Here is a 17,856-nt window from a genome sequence, read left to right as displayed (position 1 = left end):
GACCGCTGATCCATCCTCTTCTTGGGAGACACCCCCAGTTATGTTGTGGAAACACAAAGGCCTGTGCTTGGACCCATATCACCTTGGAAAGGACCCCCTCTGGTCAGTGTGTCTTGGACATGTTTCTGATAAATCTGACTTCCTGAAAAGGTGCCCTTGCGAACACAGGCTTCTGCAAAGACAGTGACTGGCGCTTGGGTGGCAGTGGCTCCACAGACGGGCCTTTGGTGTCTCTCACGGTGGGTCAGGAGGTTCTGACTGTGAAGCATGGGGCCGATGCTGAAGGAAGTGGATGGAGGGGACCGTGGGATACCTTACAAGACTGCACTGTTTCTAAAGGAGGTGAAGAACATGACCGCAGCACATCTCCATCTTCATCCAGAGAAGAATGCTTCATTGGTGAGCCTCAAGAAGGAGAGCTGTTGGCCTCAATGAGAGGAGAGGCAGAGGTGGTGGGGAGGCCATTGTTTTCTGTCTGCTCTCTGGTCCCATAGCACTTGGTGCCCAGCACTCCGGGTCTCTCTGCACTGCCCTTTCCTTGTTTTGTTGGGCAGCTGGCATTTAACAATTCTGTCCTTTTCTCTGACTGTGGCTTGTCCATGTGAACAGTCTCTTACTTTCCAGTCTTTGCTTTTGAGGCAGAGCAAGCCCGCCACTAGGTGCTCCAGCGGCCTTGTTTTCTTGGGGCTGCTCCAGCATTTGTCTTTTCCCTTTTGGTCCGCTTGGGCAGTCTGATGGCATGAGGTGGAACCTTAGATTCGCAGGTTTCCTAACCTTTGTCATGAACTCCATTGGCTTCTGGTAAAGTTTTTGGACTGTAAGGGTCAAATTTAATGGTTGGACAATAGTTTTATGAAATTATGTGGTCGCCAACATTTATTATATCTTGAGTCAGGAATTTATTTACAAATATAGAGAAGAAACAATAAAGAAGAGAAATGTGAGGGAGTTAGAGAGGTTATCTATCCTGTCTTAATCCAGGCAGAGATTAATTTAGCTCTCAACCAGGAAGGCTGGTAGTGAGTAACCACTCAGCATCCTCCAAAATGGAAGCTAGTCTCTCCAGAAACTAGGAAAGGAGTCAGCTTTTCATTCACCCTATGAAGTAGTCAGAGTCAGAGTCCAAGTTGAAGCCAAGCTCCAAGTCCCCCATCCAAGCCTCAGTCTCCAGCGAAGCTCCCTCAAGACTCCACAAGATTCACTCAAGCCGAAGGATTCATGGCTCTTTATGGTGCTAGCACTGCCCAGGGGCCAGTGTACATTGTGCGAACCAGTACTCACCTTCTGGAGGGGTGAACTCTTCTCAAAGGCCTCTGAAGGTGTCAACTCTGATTATAGGATTCACAAGTTTCTGGAGTTGTCACCCATTGTAGTAAGTGTCTTGTGAACTCTTCCATCTAGTTCAAGCTTTTGTTGGTTCACTCCAAAAGTGGACAAAGGAGAGTTAATCCTGTCTTCACATTCTAGTGAGGTACTAAGTGTAGGGGTACTTAAGTTATTGTTTAACCAAGTGTTAACTCAAAATAGAAGAAATAAATTCCCCTTTACAAGTGTAAACTCAGAAAAGAAAACAAAGAATTCCGTTTCACAGAACTATGTCCTTAGGAAAAGGTTTTTGAATGCATACAATGAAATGCAGAGGATTACAAAGGAATTTTTATAGTTGTGCAAGCTCATAGACCCCATTTTAAGAACTCCCCTCAATATTAGTGATTTGGGGCATTGTTTTACCAGGGAGGTGGCTCTGTTGGCTGGAGTACCAGGCCTGGAGTTGGGAAGACCCAAGTTCAAATATGGCCTCATACTTACTGTCTAGCTGTGCAACCCTGAGCTGTTGGCCTCAGTTTCCTCATCTATTCTCTGCCAAGAAAGCCCTGATGGGGTCATGAAGAGTCAGAACTGAAACATCTGAATAACATGTTTCTTCCTTAGAAAACTGCCTGTTCCTGAACTTTGATCAGTTATCAGATGGGCAGTGGCAAGGAGCTTAGATCATTCCAGGGGAAAAACACACAAAGGATGGATATTTTGACTTTGGATATTGCCAGGATGGTGAGAGGAGTCCCTAAGGGTTAAGAGCGTGCCCTTTGCAGGAATGGTGACTATCTTCATTTGATTCTGTTTTGCAGAACAAGAAGGGGGAGCCAGGAAAATAGGTACCCATCAGGGACAGCAACCTATGGCTGAACCTGGCTAGATCTTTGCTTTAAAGCTGGGAGGGAGCCCAACATCGTGGGATCTGTTCCTCTCCTTTACAAATAAAGAAACTGAGGAACACGGAGAACCTACGATTTGGGCAGGGTCATCCTGCTGATAAGTTCTAAAGCTTGATTTGAACTCATTCTTAAATAAGTGACTGGCCCAGTGGATTCACGTGGAGTGCTCTAGGCTGGTTTGACTTCGGGGTGCTGACTTGACTGGTGGTTTTTCTGCCCCATTGCCTGTGGGTGCAGGTCTATGATGGACTAACATACTTACTCTAGTTCCTAGTTCTAGTGGTCATTTGGTCCGGGGGGAATTTCAGATTTTTGAAGCAGAAGCATCTGCCACGTGGACTGCCTCCGCTGAGGCAGCTGCTTTGCTCCCAAGTGGCATTGGACCTCTGTTTCTGGAGAGGCCCCAGCTAGGTGTACTTCACTCTCATCAGCACTTCTTGTTTACTTTGCCGCCATCTTGCCTGCTGCCCCCAAGCAGGACCTTTTCCCCTGCCTCATTGTTCCCACTTGTAGCTCCTGTGTGAAAGCTGTCAGTAGTCAGTTTGCTTATTTGCTGGTGCTACACCAGTCGGGGGTATCCTTTGCTGTTGCTCAGTCCTTAGTCTGGCCTTTTTTGGCAGTTCATGGGTGGAGGGAGCCTTACTTTAATCTCTTGCTGTGTCTCTTGTTCCTTATTTGGTCTGGTCCCATTTTTTGTGGTCTATGGAGTAAGCCTTTGAGAGCTGGGTCCATTGCCTCCTTGGCACACGTCTCCCATTTTTCAGAAATGTTAAGGTATCCCATAGGTTCTCTTCCCACCTTTCTACCAATGACCAGGCCCCCATACATCAGCTGCTTTTGGATTTTTCCCAGGGGATCCCAATGGCCTCTCCAGGTCAGTATAGAAGTCATTCTCTTTGCCCTCAAACCCAGATTTGTTGGGGACCTCTCTCATGCGCTGTGGGCACTATCTTCCTCTCTGACGTTCTCAACATTGCTGGCTTGCGGCTCACTCAACCTGCACCCTGCCTGCTTTGTTCCCTCACTACCTCTCTCCTGGACAATTACAGTTCTTCATGTTGACTTCCCTTCGAATGGATTAGAGCTTTGGGAGACCAAACGGTCTCCCAAGACAGTCCTGAAGAGGAGAGGACCTCCTTACCGAGGCTGGGGGGATGTCAATGTAAGGAGGAGGAGACCCCCGTGAGGAGAAAGCCCCAGACTTGCACCTGACTGGCTTGGCAGGGTGACTCACAGCTAAGGGGGACATTCCTGGCAGTAGAGAAATGGCCTCAACAGGAATGGGGAACTTGGGGAGAGGAGAAGCCAATGACTGAACTCTTGTGGATGGGTCACCTGTTGGAAGTCCTCTGCCACCCTTGTGGCTCTGTGTCTTATTTCTTCCAAGTGTCTGAATGGTAGTTTAGGTCGATCTTCGTTGAATATGGATGAGATGAAGCTCACGAACTGGACTGCCATTCCTTTGGGTTTTAAACTCTGTTTTTGAAGCAGAAAATGAAATGTTTAATTCCAGATGAATAATAAAGACTTTGATGATGGGAATGATGCTAGCTGGCATTTCTATGGCACTCGGAAGTTTAGAAAGTGCTTTATACGGTTCTCATTTTAGAGAAACTATGACTACTCTGGGAAGTAAGTGCTGTTAGTGTCCCCATTTTACAGATGAGGAGAAGGATGAGTCCCCCAGTTGGTGGGCAGCTCCCTGCATGGTGCCTTTGACCCCTTAGAAAACTACATCAGGCTTGAGGAAGGATATGGAGTTGCCTGGGAGCTGTGGGTACAGAGGCATTCCTTATCCTTCTCTGGTGCCCAGCACCATGCTCCTGGGATCTGGGATTTTTAGTTCTGAAGCCATTTTTGGTATTAGACCCTCATCCCTTTTTAAGGACAAATTTTAGTCTTTGCAACTCTCTTAATGTTCATTCCTGAAGTACTCAGAACAGGTGATGGAATCAGATTTTTGGCCTTAATTATTGATTTTTAGTATGCTCACAGCACATCCTTGCTCTGCTGAGGTCAACATGAGTAGAATTAGGAGAGGAAATGATGAGAGAGTTTCTCTTTCTTTTGATGCAGCAGTTTAAATGTTTGCATTCAGTGTCTTTAAAATAAGAACAGTCTCTGGTCCAGTTTTAGCATAGGGTAGTTGCATTCACATGTTACCAATACTGACCATTTTCTCGTTATCACTCATTGTAGAATTAAAAGGACTATTTTGATGTTAGGGAGGCCATCTGTCTCTTGAATCCCCCCTTTTTCCTTCCTCTGCCTTTTTCAGGATGAGATTCTAGGTTCGTAGATTTAGAGCTAGAAAGAGCTTTAGAATCTTATGGCATCTAGTTCTTCATTTTACAGATGAGGAGACTGAGGTTTTGGTGAAATGACTTGCCCAATCCTGCAGCTCTGTCCTGTGATCAAGACAGAATTCCTGACTGGAAGGGGTCCTGGGGATGTTGTTTGGGCATCAGTAAGGGGAGCAGGAAGGAGGTTTAGCCATGAGATGCTTGGCCTGAGGCCCTTTCCCCTGCCTCTGTGTCCTTTCTACCTCAGTTTCCCCAGCCTGTCATTCATCTCTTGTCTAGATCATCTCCCACCGTGCTCTCGCTTGTCTTTCCTTCCACTGAAGCCCAACTTTCCTGTCCCCTCTGGAGAACTTCAGACCTGAGAGAAAGCTCCGGGACTCGGTGGGTCAGTCCACCACCTTTGCCCATTTGGACCGAGGAGCTTCGTCTTTAGGGATTGCTCTCTTGATTGTCTTGAAGCTGCTCTTTCCCTGTGAGCTACTTTGGGGGAGCTCTTGGAGGGAAGACCTCTCGGTGCGCGGCCCAGAGGCTCCCGTGAGCTCATTGCTGAGAGCCATCCCCGTGTCTTTCCTCACAGGTGGGTCCACATCGTCTGTGCCCTGTACGTCCCCGGAGTGGCATTCGGGGATATAGACAAGCTGCGGCCAGTGACCCTGACCGAAATGAATTACTCCAAGTACGGGGCCAAGGTAAGACGGGCCCTCGTGCCTGTCCCCGGGAGATTGCCCGTGCCCTTTCGGGGCATTTCCTCTCTGCCTCTCTGGCCTGCTCTGCAGTGCCGGAAGGATTTCAGGCACAAGAGCTGAGCCTTTGGGGGGGGGCCAGTCCTCCAAAGAGCTCGGGCAGTGAGTCCCTTCCACATTCACGGCCACAGTCACGGACGTTGCTGGCAGAGCCTGGTCTCAGCCATTCTGCTGCCATCGGGATGGGTGCCGTGGATGGCCGCGGCCTCCCAGAGGGAGGGAACGTCTCACCCGACACACTCAGCAGATGGCTGGGGACACGCTGCCGGTTTGCTCTTCGGTGTGGACAGTCCAATGGCCTCTGAGTGAGAAGGTGGACACCCTCACCTTGCTGGACAACTTAGTCTTCTTCCCTAGCAAAGTTCCTGTGGCTGGGGTGGGGAGGAGGAGGAGGACCATCAGGCCCCCAGGCTGCCCTGCGTGGCCTCTGCGTGCTGATGGACACCCGAGAAGGCCCGTTTCCCAGGCATGTGCGGTTATCAGGGCATTTCTGTCATCCTGGGGTGAAAGGAAGCCCTGCTCCTGCCTGGCCTCTCCCCTGATGGAGCCACCAAGGCAGGGCTCGTGTTCTTTGCTTTGGGGTGGCAGTGGTCTAGTGAACCGTTTTCTTTTGGCTTTGTGGCAGGAATGCAGCTTCTGTGAAGATCCTCGCTTCGCTAGAACTGGCGTGTGTATCAGTTGTGATGCAGGAATGTGCCGGGCCTATTTCCACGTCACCTGTGCCCAAAAGGAGGGCCTGCTCTCCGAGGCCGCAGCCGAGGAGGTAAGCTCTGCCTGGCCCAGACCAGGCAGAAAGGGAACCGTCCATCTCTGGAGCGCCGTTTTCACATTGCTCTAGAGACACAGATGGAGGCTGCCCCTTCCCTTGGCACTGACACTCCTGGTGGGATCAGATAGCTCAGAGCAAAAGCCCTTTGAACAGGAACAGAAAGAACGTTGGAATGGAGAAAATGAGGGACTGATTTTTTAAGAGGCAATGAATTGAAATGCATTTAAAATTTTTATTAATTCCTCTTTTCTCCTTTCTGTGTCATTTTTTCAAAGCATTTATGAGGATGTGAGGAGCAGTGTAGCAGAGTGGATAGGGGCAGCTTAAAAAACATCAACTCTACTGATAAAAAGACATTAAGACGTACATGAAAAATGAACAGCACAGAGGGATGAGGGGAAAGGAGCTGTGACATATTAAAAATAAGATGATATCTCAGAGAACATTAGGGCACAGGGAAAGGAGTGCTAAATTTCCATTCAGAAAGATCTGTTTTTGAATCCCGCCTGTGACCCTTAGCAGCTTTATGACGGAGGGCAAATCCGTTAAAGCTCCTGAGTCTGTTTCTTTATTTCTAAAGTGGGACTCAGGATCCATGCGGTACCTGGTTTCTGACAGGGCTGTCACGATATGACTTAATGTTTGTAAAATCTCAGGAACCCTCCTTCCAGTCAGTTACTATAAAACTTAAGATTTAAAAATACAACTCTAACTTGTTTCATTAATTGTTTTAGCATTCAAGATAGAAATAGATAGTTAAGGTTGATTTCACTCCTAAAAGAGAGCAAGAATAGTTAGAAATATTGGAAGTCAAATCAAAATGATTCATTAAAATGATAAATTTTAATGGTCTAAATGCTCCTATTGAAAGAGAAAAGGGTTCTGAATGGACCAGGAATGAATACTGATTAAAGAAGAGTGTTGGACAAAGAAATAGTGATTACAGTAAAAGATTGGTTTTAGTTGAACCATCTGCCTCCAAGTACAGAAAAAGTAGGAATGGCAATAATGTTACTGATAATTCTGCTGATTCAATTCTCAACTTAAGTGTACCCAACAATTTGACTCTGAAATTCATAAGAGTTGGTCATGGGAATGAAGAAACAGATAAAAATGGAATAAGATAGTTGGAAACTTTAGTATTCTATCATGAAAATGTAGCTCAAATAAAAAAGACGAGTAACAAAGAATGCATAGACTGATTGCTTATCTGACAATTACAATTAATTTAAAGAATAAATGGGGAGAAACAGAGAATGTGCATTATTTTCAGGTACCTGCAAAATTGGTCAGCATTGAGCCACTACTTAGGGAATCAGTGCCTTTGTGACTTGTAGAGGGCAGACAAGCTACAGGCTGTCTTTTCAAACCACAATATAACATTAGAATGAAATTAGAGTAACCTCAGCAAACTAATGAAACAGGAAAAAAATTGTGAAGAAAAGAATAAGGTATAGAAGAAATAAGGAAAAATGTGAGTAAACCTTAAGTCAAATAGCGATACCACATTTGCGTGTTGTTGTCAGAGCAGTCTCTAGAGGCCAATTTATGTTGCTAAGTGTAGCAAGAAAGACAGTCCCAAAGCCATTTTGCTACTAAAGACACTGGAAAAGAGTAAGCCAATAGTTAAAGGATTGCAAAATTCTAAGGTGAAGGGCAAAATAGAATATAAAATGAGAGAGCATTTGAGTGGAATTGATAAACTCAGAAGCTCATTAGAAGAAGTGATTACGAAGGAATGCCACCCTAAGCTATATTCTGACAAATGAGGACAAGCAGATGCATCTCTACAAAAATACAATTTACCCAGAGTGACCCAATGGAAAAGAGTTTGTCCTGGGAGGAAGAAGAAGAGTGGGTCATCCGAGAAGTCCCTCACACGAAGATCCCTGCCCAAGGTGGATGCACAGGTGAAGGTTTGGCCCTTCCACAGACCCGTCAGTGTGGAGAACGATGGACTCTCACCCCGTCTTTCATGCAGGATGTGCCTCGTGCATTTCAAAACGGGAATGTCATTTACAGCTCATGTTCCCCAGTTAGCATAGAAGGAAGAAACCAAGAAATAGCCAAATACATCAAAGCATTCAACAGATTATTTGCCAGGAGCAAGCAGCAGGCCTGTAAGCCAGAATCTCAAGCCCTGTATGATTCGATTATTACGTACAGAAAGAAAACTCCTGCGGAAACAGCATCTTCATCTGTATCAAGCACTCCAGGAAATAGGCCCCGAGAAGCTGCCTGTCCCCCTTCTTTGTGTCCCGGGTCCCTTGGGGGGTCCGGTTGTGAGGAGCCCCAGAATACAGACGGGAGCTTCCAGGGCGCGGCCTGCCGTCATGCCGGTGCATCTGCAGCACACGCTGAGCCTCACCCGGAGCAATCGTTGATCTTCTTGTCTTAAAACAAGGAAATCTCCCCTAAGACCCTCTCTACAGGCGCGGGGCAGCCAGGCGTCATCATGGGCTTCTAGTCAGAAGACTCCTTTCCCCAAGTTCAGATCTCACTTCAGACACAGGCTCGCGCTCTGTCTGGGGGGAGTCACTTCACCCTGCTGGCCTCAGTTTCCTCATCTGTAAAACGAGCTGGGGAAGGAGATGGCCGACTGCTCTAGGATCTTTGCCAAGAAGAGCCCAAATGGGGTCCTCTAGAGGCAGACACAACTTAAAGGACTGAACGACAACAGATTTACACCCCACCCCCCGAGATGATGTGGGAATGTAGGGACCCCCTGAGAAAAAGGGGCAGCCAAGCCTGGCTCCAACGTCATGTCAAGGTGAAGCCAGAAGGAAAAGCCCGATATCCTCGAGCTTCATCCCCAGCAGAGCTCTACGCCCGAGCCGATGGACCCATGCGGCCAGGAACACCGACCACAAAGCCTGTCCTGGGATCAGGGATGGCCTCCCCGGACGGGGTCCTCTTGGATAACTGCCTGGGCCAGCGAAGGGCCGCTGACTTCTGGGAGGTGCCAGTCTGTGGGGCGGGCGGCCCCTGGGCTTGGCTCCTCTATGCCCGAGAAAGAGGAGCTCCAATGGGCTGTGGGGGTCAGGAATGGCCTTGCTCTTGGCCTAGGTGTGTGATGGGGAAATGGCTTCAGGGCAGGGAAGCCTGGTGGTTTGATGAGGCCTTTCGTGGGTCAGTGGGCTCAGGCCCAGCATCCATCAGGACTAGGGCACGTGGGAAGCCCCAGCTTGGGCAGGTGATGGACAGGACAGGGAATGCCTCGGGGCTGGCCCAGACAGGACAGTTTCCTGGCTGGCAAAGGGCTCTCGGCACTTCTTCCCTGGACAGCCGGGCTTGCCAGAGCTCGCCCTCGGACATCTGTTAGCCCTGGACGTGTTGTCCTCCTTCCTTCCCCTTTTGAGAGCGAGTGTGAGAAATCAAGAGGTTCTTGGTCCGTCCGGGCCTCTTCTCGGGCCGTGAGCAGCATTTAAGGAAACTTGAAACCGCAAAGGATCTCTGCATTTGCCCAGCAAGGGCTTTTTAGGAGTCGCTCGTGGACTCGTAGTAAACTTTGGGCTGCTTCATTTCAGCTGGGACTCGTTGGGCCTAATTAGCATTTTTAATTAAAGCAGCTCTTTAATGAAGGCAGATGTATTGTTTGTTCCATCCCTGCCTCCCTTTCCGTTTGGGGCACGGGGGCCCCCGAAAGGGCTGCTCCCCACAGACTGAGCCGTTCAGCTGCATTTTCAGGTTTTTGTAGCCGCTTCTTGCCGACAAGAAAGACAGGATGAACAAGAAGCGCCAGGGCCTGAGCTTAGGGAATGGCAGCCCGCCGTGTGCACGAGCGCTTAGGGCTTTTGTGCCCAGTTGAGACTCTCGAGGGGGTGCCGGGAAGCCGGCTCTCAGCAGGCCTGAGAAGTGGACCGAATCTAGTACAGGGACGTCCCCGGGGACGACGACAGCTTCCCGACTTAGAGTTAGGAAATGAGCTTTCCCAGCCCGGGGCTCTCTGGGCCTCGCCGTCCTTCAGCCACCCGAGAGGCCCTCGAGCATCATGGGATGGTGTCCAGAGAAGGGGACGTGTGGCCCCGGGGGCCCAGCCCTGGTCCACGAACCCCCCGGATGGTCAGACGCCAGGGCCGTGCTCCGGCATGGAGGTGGCAAAGGCTGGGCAGGTCTGGATGAGGGTGAGCGGGGAGGCAGAGCAGGCCGGAGGGGCTGGATCAGAGGCCCGATGTGGGAGGCCGCGGTGGCCTCGGCACCTAGGTGAGGGGCCGCTGTGTGGATGGTCTTTGAGGCCAAGGCCCGATGCTGGAGCCCCTGCCGCCTGCCTGGCCCCAGATTCTAGTGGCAGAAGACGGCTCAGACAGGCAGCGGCGAGGCCGCCAGAGGACGGGCCTTGGCGAGCTCCTCCTCACATCGTCCCGGGGGGGGCCAGCCCGGGCTCCGTCTGGACCTGTCGTGCGGGAGCCGCCTGCGCTGGGCACTCAATGCCGTCTTCTGTCCTCCTGTGGGCGTTGGCTGCAAAACCTCCTTTTTGTACGACAAAGAGCTGCTCTCCGTGTGGGGCTCGCAGTACATCGAGGGATGTCCGCTTACGCACACGAGCTTTCGTGGAACTAGCCTCTCCTCTCCAGCCCTGGTTAGGGCGGGCAAACGAATTCACGGTCGCTTTGTTCTAGGCAGAATGCAATCAGGAAGGTCAGTCTGCTGCTGGACTACCTTCATGCCTCCCAGAGCTGTGTGGAAATGAGGAATTTTGTTTTTATTTCATTATTATTTTTTACGTTTTATTTAGTCAATTTAGAATGTTATTCCTTGGTTATAAGAATCATATTCTTTCCCTCCCCCCACCCCTTCCCATAGCTGACACGCAATTCCACTGGGTTTTACATGTGGAAAGGAGGAATTTTAAAGAAAGAAGTGGGGTGTGGGGGTGTATGAGACAGAGACAGACACAGAGAAAGGGAGGGGGGAGAGAAAGAGAGGGAAAGAGAGATGGGGGAGAAGGGAAGAGAGATAGAGGGGGGAAAGAAGGAGAGGGAAAGAGACAGGAAGAGGAGGAGGAGGAGAGGGAAAGGGAGAGAGATGGGGAGAGAGGGAGATAGAGAGGAGAGGAGAGAGACAGAGAGAGAGAGAGAGAGAGAGACTGAGACAGAGAGAGAGAGGGAGGAGAGGAAAGAGACAGAGAGAAGGGGAGAGAGAGAGGGGGAAGAGAAGGAAAGAGAAAGAGCCCGAAAGAGAGGGAGGAGAGGGAAAGAGAGACGGGGGAGAAGGGGAGAGAGATAGAGGGGGGAAAGAAGGAGAGGGAAAGAGACAGGAAGAGGAGGAGGAGGAGAGGGAAAGGGAGAGAGACGGGGAGAGAGGGAGATAGAGGAGAGGAGAGAAAGACAGAGAGAGAGAGAGAGACTGAGACAGAGAGAGGGAGGGAGGAGAGGAAAGAGACAGAGAGAAGGGGGGAGAGAGAGGGGGAAGAGAAGGAAAGAGAAAGAGCCCGAAAGAGAGGGAGGAGAGGGAAAGAGAGAGAGGGAGGGGGAGGGGGAGAGAGAGAGAGACTTAGAGACACAGAGAGAAGAGGAGAGATAGAGGGGGAAGAGAAGGAAAGAGAAAGAGCCCGAAAGAGAGGGAGGAGAGGGAAAGAGAGAGAGGGAGGGGGAGGGGGAGAGAGAGAGAGGCTTAGAGACACAGAGAGAAGAGGAGAGATAGAGGGGGAAGAGAAGGAAAGAGAAAGAGCCCGAAAGAGAGGGAGGAGAGGGAAAGAGAGAGAGACTGAGACAGAGAGAGAGAGGGAGGAGAGGAAAGAGAGAGAGGGAGGGGGAGAGGGAGAGAGAGAAGGAGAGGAGAGAGAGACTGAGACAGAGAAAGAGGGAGAGAGAGAGAGGGAGGAGAGGAAAGAGAGACAGAGAAGGGGGGAGAGAGAGGGGGAAGAGAAGGAAAGAGAAAGAGCCTGAAAGAGAGGGAGGAGAGGGAAAGAGAGAGAGGGAGGGGGAGAGAGAAAGAGAGAGAGAGAGACAGAGAGAAGAGGAGAGATAGAGGGAGAAGAGAAGGAAAGAGAAAGAGCCCGAAGGAGAGGGAAAGAGAGAGAGAGGGAGGGGGAGAGGGAGAGAGAGAAGGAGAGGAGAGAGAGAGACTGAGACAGAGAAAGAGAGGGAGAGAGAGAGAGGGAGGAGAGGAAAGAGAGACAGAGAGAAGTGGAGAGAGAGAGGGGGAAGAGAAGGAAAGAGAAAGAGTCTGAAAGAGAGGGAGGAGAGGGAAAGAGAGAGACTGAGAGAGGGAGAGAGAGAAGGAGGAGAGGGAAAGGGAGACAGGAGGAGGAGGAGAGGAAAGAGACAGAGAGGGGGAGAGAGAGAGGGAGAGAGAGAGACAGAGAGAGTGAAGGAGAGGAAAGATTGAAAGTAAAGAGAAGCATTGCAGTGATCCCAGGAAAAGAGAAAAGTCCATTCTTGCCCTTTTCCTCCTGCATCTCGTTGGTTTCGTTTGCTTGGAGCTGGTGCCAGTACCAGAGAATGGGCCAAGTAGGCGGCCTTCTGGATGAAGGCTGCAGGCGAGATCCCTTGTTAGTCTTAGGGCATCAGGCGCATATGCTGGTGTTGGTTTGGCAGCACGTCGGTGGCGAGTGGATGAAGCGGTCTTGGTGAAATGGGTCTGGGCAGAGGGACGTCCCAAACCTTGTCTGGGGCACCCCCGGCCTCTTCCTGGTGCCGCTCTGGTGGGAGAAATGGGTCCTCACTCTTCAATCATTTCGACCTTTTCAAAAGAAATGACAGAACGACGGCTCCCGATACTGTCGGATGCTCCGGTGGGCAGGTCGGCGAGCCCGTGTGGATGGGATTGTTCTCGTTCTCCGCTTCGCTCTTGAGGTGCTTTGGGAGCGCTCGGTGACGGAGGATCGCAGAGCCCCGTGCTTCAGTGCCAGCAGAGTCGTCCGCCCACTACCCTTCTGGCAGCCAGTGTAGCCAGGACCGCAGAGACATGACTTCCTCAGATGCCAAATTTTAAAAAGAAAATCTTATTGATAGGATTTGTACAATTTCATGCATTGTGCATTTTAGAGGGATTGATTCTATAACATTTAGAAAGAGCAGGAAATATGGATGGATTTGTGGTCCTCAGAACTTCTTTGTGGACTTCCCAGAATTCATTGCAGCAGCCAGCCGCCCCGCCCCGCCCCCCCCAGCCTCCCCAAGGCTCTTCTGGACTAAGTGCTCTTCTTGTCCCCTGGACCACTGCCTCGCTGTTCTTTTAAATTTGTTTTGGGGTAAATAAATGAACAAAATGCCCTTTTCTCTGCCTCCCCTCTTGCCAAAATGAAATCTCATTTATTTGTAGATGCTTGGAGTGACAACGCTTTACCTGTTTCTAGTTTTAAGGTTTCCGTGCGTTTTTTTTCAGTCCGTCAAAATGATCTCCCTCGTAAGCGTTAAGAACGTTTGCTGGCGGAGTAGACGCGCTTTCGTATCGCAGCAGACTCGCCGTGCCTTGGCGCCGAGGGGGGCCCTAACGGCCATTCAGGGTGCTCACCGGGCGCCTTTCTTGTGTCTCCAGGACATCGCCGACCCGTTCTTTGCTTACTGCAAGCAGCACGCCGATCGGCTGGACCGCAAATGGAAGCGGAAGAACTACCTGGCTCTGCAGTCTTACTGCAAGATGTCTCTGCAGGAGCGGGAGAAGCAGCTGTCTCCGGAGGCCCAGGTACGCCCTTGGGAGCCCCGGGCTGCAGCCACGCCCTTGGTCGGGAGCTCGGGTCCGGCCTCCTGGTCGTCAGACCCTGCCTGGCCTTGCTGGCACTGAGGCTCGTGGCCAGGCCGCACGCACGCATGCGCGCGCACATTCGTGTCCTGATGGCCACTCTGTTTGGGGCAGGGAGTGTATGTCCATCCCTCTCTCGTGGCCCCCTTCCCCGGCTCGGACTCTCCTCCGGCCCGAGCAAGCGTCCCCCGTGGCCTCCCCGCGTCCCGCGGACGCAGGCCGGCCGTGGGGCTCGCCTCAGCTCGGGCCTCCCTCGTGCCCCCTCTCGACGCAGGTCGTTGGTTCAACCGGCCGCTTCTCTTCCGCAGGCCCGCATCAACGCTCGGCTGCAGCAGTACCGGGCCAAGGCCGAGCTGGCCCGCTCCACTCGGCCCCAGGCCTGGGTGCCCCGAGAGAAGCTGCCGCGGCCCCTCACCAGCAGCGCCTCGGCCATCCGCAAGCTGATGCGGAAAGCCGAGCTCATGGGCATCAGCACGGACATCTTCCCCGTGGACACGTCGGACACGAGCTCCAGCGTGGACGGGCGGCGCAAGCACAAGCAGCCGGCCCTCACCGCCGACTTCGTCAACTACTATTTTGGTCAGTGCGGGCGGGCCGGGGCCGGGGAGGGAGGGGCCGCCCGCGTGCCCCGCCTGTGCGGGGAGTGACCGCCGCCTCTTGGCCTCTTCACCTCCGCAGAGAGAAACATGCGCATGATCCAGATCCAGGAGAACATGGCCGAGCAGAAGACCATCAAGGACAAGCTGGAAAATGAGCAGGAGAAGCTGCACGTGGAGTACAACAAGGTGAGGCCCCGGCCCCGCCTCCGATGTCCCCCCGGAGGGTCAGGGAGCCCTTCGTTCAGCCCCCACTGAGAAAAGGGGCTTGAACCCCGGGCCGGGCCGGATCCCGCCCCGCCCTGGCCCAGGATGGGCCCCCCGAGGGCGTTGTCTGTCCGCCGCCTTCCTCCACCCTCTGAGTGCCCGGAGCAGGGCTGTGCTCCCCGAGCCTGGGACTTGGGGGTCAGGATCCAGCCCCGGCCCGGGTTTAAGCCTCTTTTCTCAAGTGCTGGCTGGGGGGGGGGGGAGGGCTGGGCCGTTCTCTCAGCCTGCCGCCTGCCCCGTAGAGATCCCCGCCGGGCGAGTAGCTGGGTCCAGGCCAGACGGTCAGTGGGCAGCCCCCGTGGGTGCAGGCCGAGGGGCCGCCCTGTTCCTGCCGTGACTTTGTCTCGCTTCCTGCCCTCAGCTGTGTGAATCCCTGGAAGAACTCCAGAACCTGAACGGGAAGCTGCGCACCGAAGGACAAGGGATCTGGGCCTTGCTGGGCCGAATCACCGGCCAGGTGGGTGCCCTCGGCCGGCCGCCAGCACGGGCTGCACCGCGGCGTGGCGTGGCGGGGCTGTGAGGCGTCGCCGTGCTGGGCCACACTCTCCCGTTGGCTGAGCCCGAGCGCCCGGGCCGAGGCGCCGGTCGATCCCGGCGGGCCGGCCTGGCCTGGGAGTCTGCACAGAGCCTTTTCCGGGGCGCCCCTCTCGGTGGCTCTCCCCGTCCTCAATGGTTGGCGTCAGGGCAGCTCAAGCCCGCAGATCTCGGCCCAGGCGCCGGGGGGGGGGGGGGGGGGGGGGACGCCCTTCCCGCCTGACGTAAGCCGCTCCTCCTGTCTCTGAGCCACTCTAAGATTGGTTCCGAGGCAGAAGAGCGCCAGGGACTAGGCACGCCTGTCCGAGGTCGACCGGAAGCCGGGACCTCCCGCACCCGGCCTGGCTCGAGCCTCCACTGCGCCCACGTTAGGCCCGAGGCGGCGTGTCTTTCTGGGGTTCCTCATGAACGCTCCTGCCGGGGGTCTGGCCGCCAAGGGGCCTCCTGCGGGCAGAGGCGGGCCTGCCGTCCCCCCTCTCAGCCGCTGGGCTCGGGCCGGCCCGGGAGACGGGCTCGCCCGTCGTCGTCCTCCGCACCGTCTCACCTGCCGTCCTTCTCGTCCCCAGAAGCTGAACGTGCCGGCCATCCTGCGCGCGCCCAAGGAGAGGAAGCCCAGCAAGAAGGAAGGGGGCGCCCAGAAGACCTCGGCCCTGCCGGCCGTCCTGTACAGGCGAGTGCCGACCCCCTCCCCGCCGGGCCTCCTCCCCCGGGGGCTCGAGCCCTGGGGCCTGCGGGGAGAACGCCGGGGCGGCTCGTTCCTCCGGCCTCGGCCGCGCAGGCCTCTCGGCGCTTCCCCACGCCCAGGGAGAGCCGCTTCCTGTGACGGAGGGAGCTCGGGGGGCCCCGCGTCCCCTCTTCTAGGCCGCCGGGCCTCTCATCCTGCCCCGCCTCTCTTCCAGCTGTGGCATCTGTAAGAAGAACCACGACCAGCACCTGCTGCTGCTCTGCGACACCTGCAAGCTGCACTACCACCTGGGCTGCCTGGACCCCCCCCTGACCCGGATGCCGAGGAAGACCAAGAACAGTTACTGGTGAGGACGGGGGCGGGGCGGGGGGGCTCCCCCAATGGCGCCCCACGACAGACGCAGTGGTCGGGTTACAGACGAGCACACTGAGGCAGAGGCAGAGTCTGAGGCGAGATTTGGATTTGGGTCCTCCTGGTGCCTCAGCCACGGGCGCCCGGCTGGCTGCCTCTCTTCTGCCCTCGGGCATTGGAGCAGGAGGCCTCGGGAGGGCACTGTGGAGGGCAGGAAGGACCTCTGCTGGCTGTGGATGGCGGCCCAGCCCAGAGAGCCTGGCCTAGATGTGGGGTCACGAGAGCCTCCAGAGAGGCTGACCACAGGCAGATTAGGGGGGGGGGGGGGCTGCCCTGATGCCCGGGCGCCCCCGGGCCCATCCGTGGTCTGTACCGAGGTGGCTTCTTCGGGGGTCGGGCCCCCTGCCTTGTTGGAGCTCCTGCCGCCCAGGGCAGAGAGATCGAGGCCTCGGCAGCTGGGAGGAAGCCGATGGAGAGCTCGCCGGGCCCGCGAGGCCCAAGGAGGGGTCACGGCGCTTCAGAGCGCGGGCCTGCCCGACGGCTGCCCGGAAGCCGGGGGACATCCCGGGCCAGAGCTCGCAGACTCCACCAGCGTCGGGGCCCGGGAGCGATCCGAAGGGACGCGCTGGGCCTGCCAGAGGCCAGGACCCAGGTTGGGCTGCGCTCGGGGCCCGGGGCAGAGGCCTCCCCAGCCTCGGCATCCGGGACACAGCCGCGAGGGAGGGCCCGCTCCAGGGCTGGCCGCCTTGTCCCTGGTCTGGGCTGGCCGGGCCACCTGCCGTCTCATGCCAGACTTCCTCCGACGACCTGCTTTCAGTAAGGAGCTCCTACTGTGGGGACGTAAGGATAGACGAGGTGGCCCGGCCCTCCGCAAGCGCACGGGAGACCAAGAGAGGCCTGCTGGGAAGGAAGGCATCCTGGAGGACAGCCAGGGAGAGGAGGCCGATGGACGGTACCCGTAGAGGCCAGAGGGCCCAGTCACCTCAGGGAGAGGAAGAGGACGTGCCTGATGTAGACGGCCGTCTCTGGGAGCAGAGCCCCAAAGGACAGGCGGGGGAGACCCCGGCTTGTTTGTGGGTGCCCAAGGCCAGAGCTGGCGTGCTGGATGTCTCCTCTCGCTCCACGGTTTGCTGTCCCCGAGGGCCCCGGGACTGGAGTCCAGCGACCACCCGGAGAAGCCCCGGCAGGGAACTGGAGGGCACGGCTCGGGCTCGTGATGAAGGACGCCCATGGCGGGAAGGGCTGTCTGCCCCGGGGTGGTCCTCGAGCTCGTTGGAAGGTCTCCGGTGGCACAGACGCTTCCGGAGGGTCCCTGCTAGAGCCCACCCCGGGGCAGTCATCTCACTCTGTGCCGCCCGCCCTACGCCCTAACCGCCGGGCTTTCCTCGGGCCTCTCCCTGTGCTCCGTGGCCCCGGGCCCCCCGTGCAGGCCATCGTTGTCCTCTGTCCCTCGGGATGCCCCGCGCGCCGGATGGGCGTCCGTGGGCCAGTCGCCGTCCTTTCCAAGGTACTCACGCCACGCTTCCGCTGCCCTTGTGATGGGAACCTTGGCTTCCCCTTTGAATGCGTTCAAGGCTCTTCTGGGCGACAGCCTTCTGCCCGGCAGGTTGGATGGCATCGATGGCGTTCTCTGGGGGGCCTTGGCAAGTGGAGGCCGCCTGGCGAGACCCCTCGTCTGAGGGCCAGGATGGACGCAGAAGCCCTTC

General features: G+C 55.0%; 1 protein-coding gene across 3 annotated transcripts in view; it reads left to right on the top strand.

The window, feature by feature from the left end:
* Positions 1–17,856, top strand: part of PHF14 (PHD finger protein 14) — a 79,759-nt gene that overhangs the window by 14,321 nt on the left and 47,582 nt on the right. For all 3 annotated transcript variants that reach the window (XM_056800586.1, XM_056800587.1, XM_056800588.1), the window contains exons 6-13: positions 5,097–5,208; positions 5,888–6,025; positions 13,514–13,660; positions 14,026–14,296; positions 14,396–14,502; positions 14,942–15,037; positions 15,681–15,784; positions 16,014–16,145. In XM_056800586.1, coding sequence (XP_056656564.1) covers positions 5,097–5,208; positions 5,888–6,025; positions 13,514–13,660; positions 14,026–14,296; positions 14,396–14,502; positions 14,942–15,037; positions 15,681–15,784; positions 16,014–16,145 — 1,107 coding nt within the window. The remainder of the gene's footprint in view (positions 1–5,096; positions 5,209–5,887; positions 6,026–13,513; positions 13,661–14,025; positions 14,297–14,395; positions 14,503–14,941; positions 15,038–15,680; positions 15,785–16,013; positions 16,146–17,856) is intronic.

The sequence above is a fragment of the Monodelphis domestica genome, chromosome 5 (genome assembly GCF_027887165.1).
Source record: "Monodelphis domestica isolate mMonDom1 chromosome 5, mMonDom1.pri, whole genome shotgun sequence".
Lineage (NCBI taxonomy): Eukaryota > Metazoa > Chordata > Mammalia > Didelphimorphia > Didelphidae > Monodelphis > Monodelphis domestica.
Note: the sequence above shows the minus strand (reverse complement) of the source record. Positions and strands in the feature narration are given on the sequence as shown.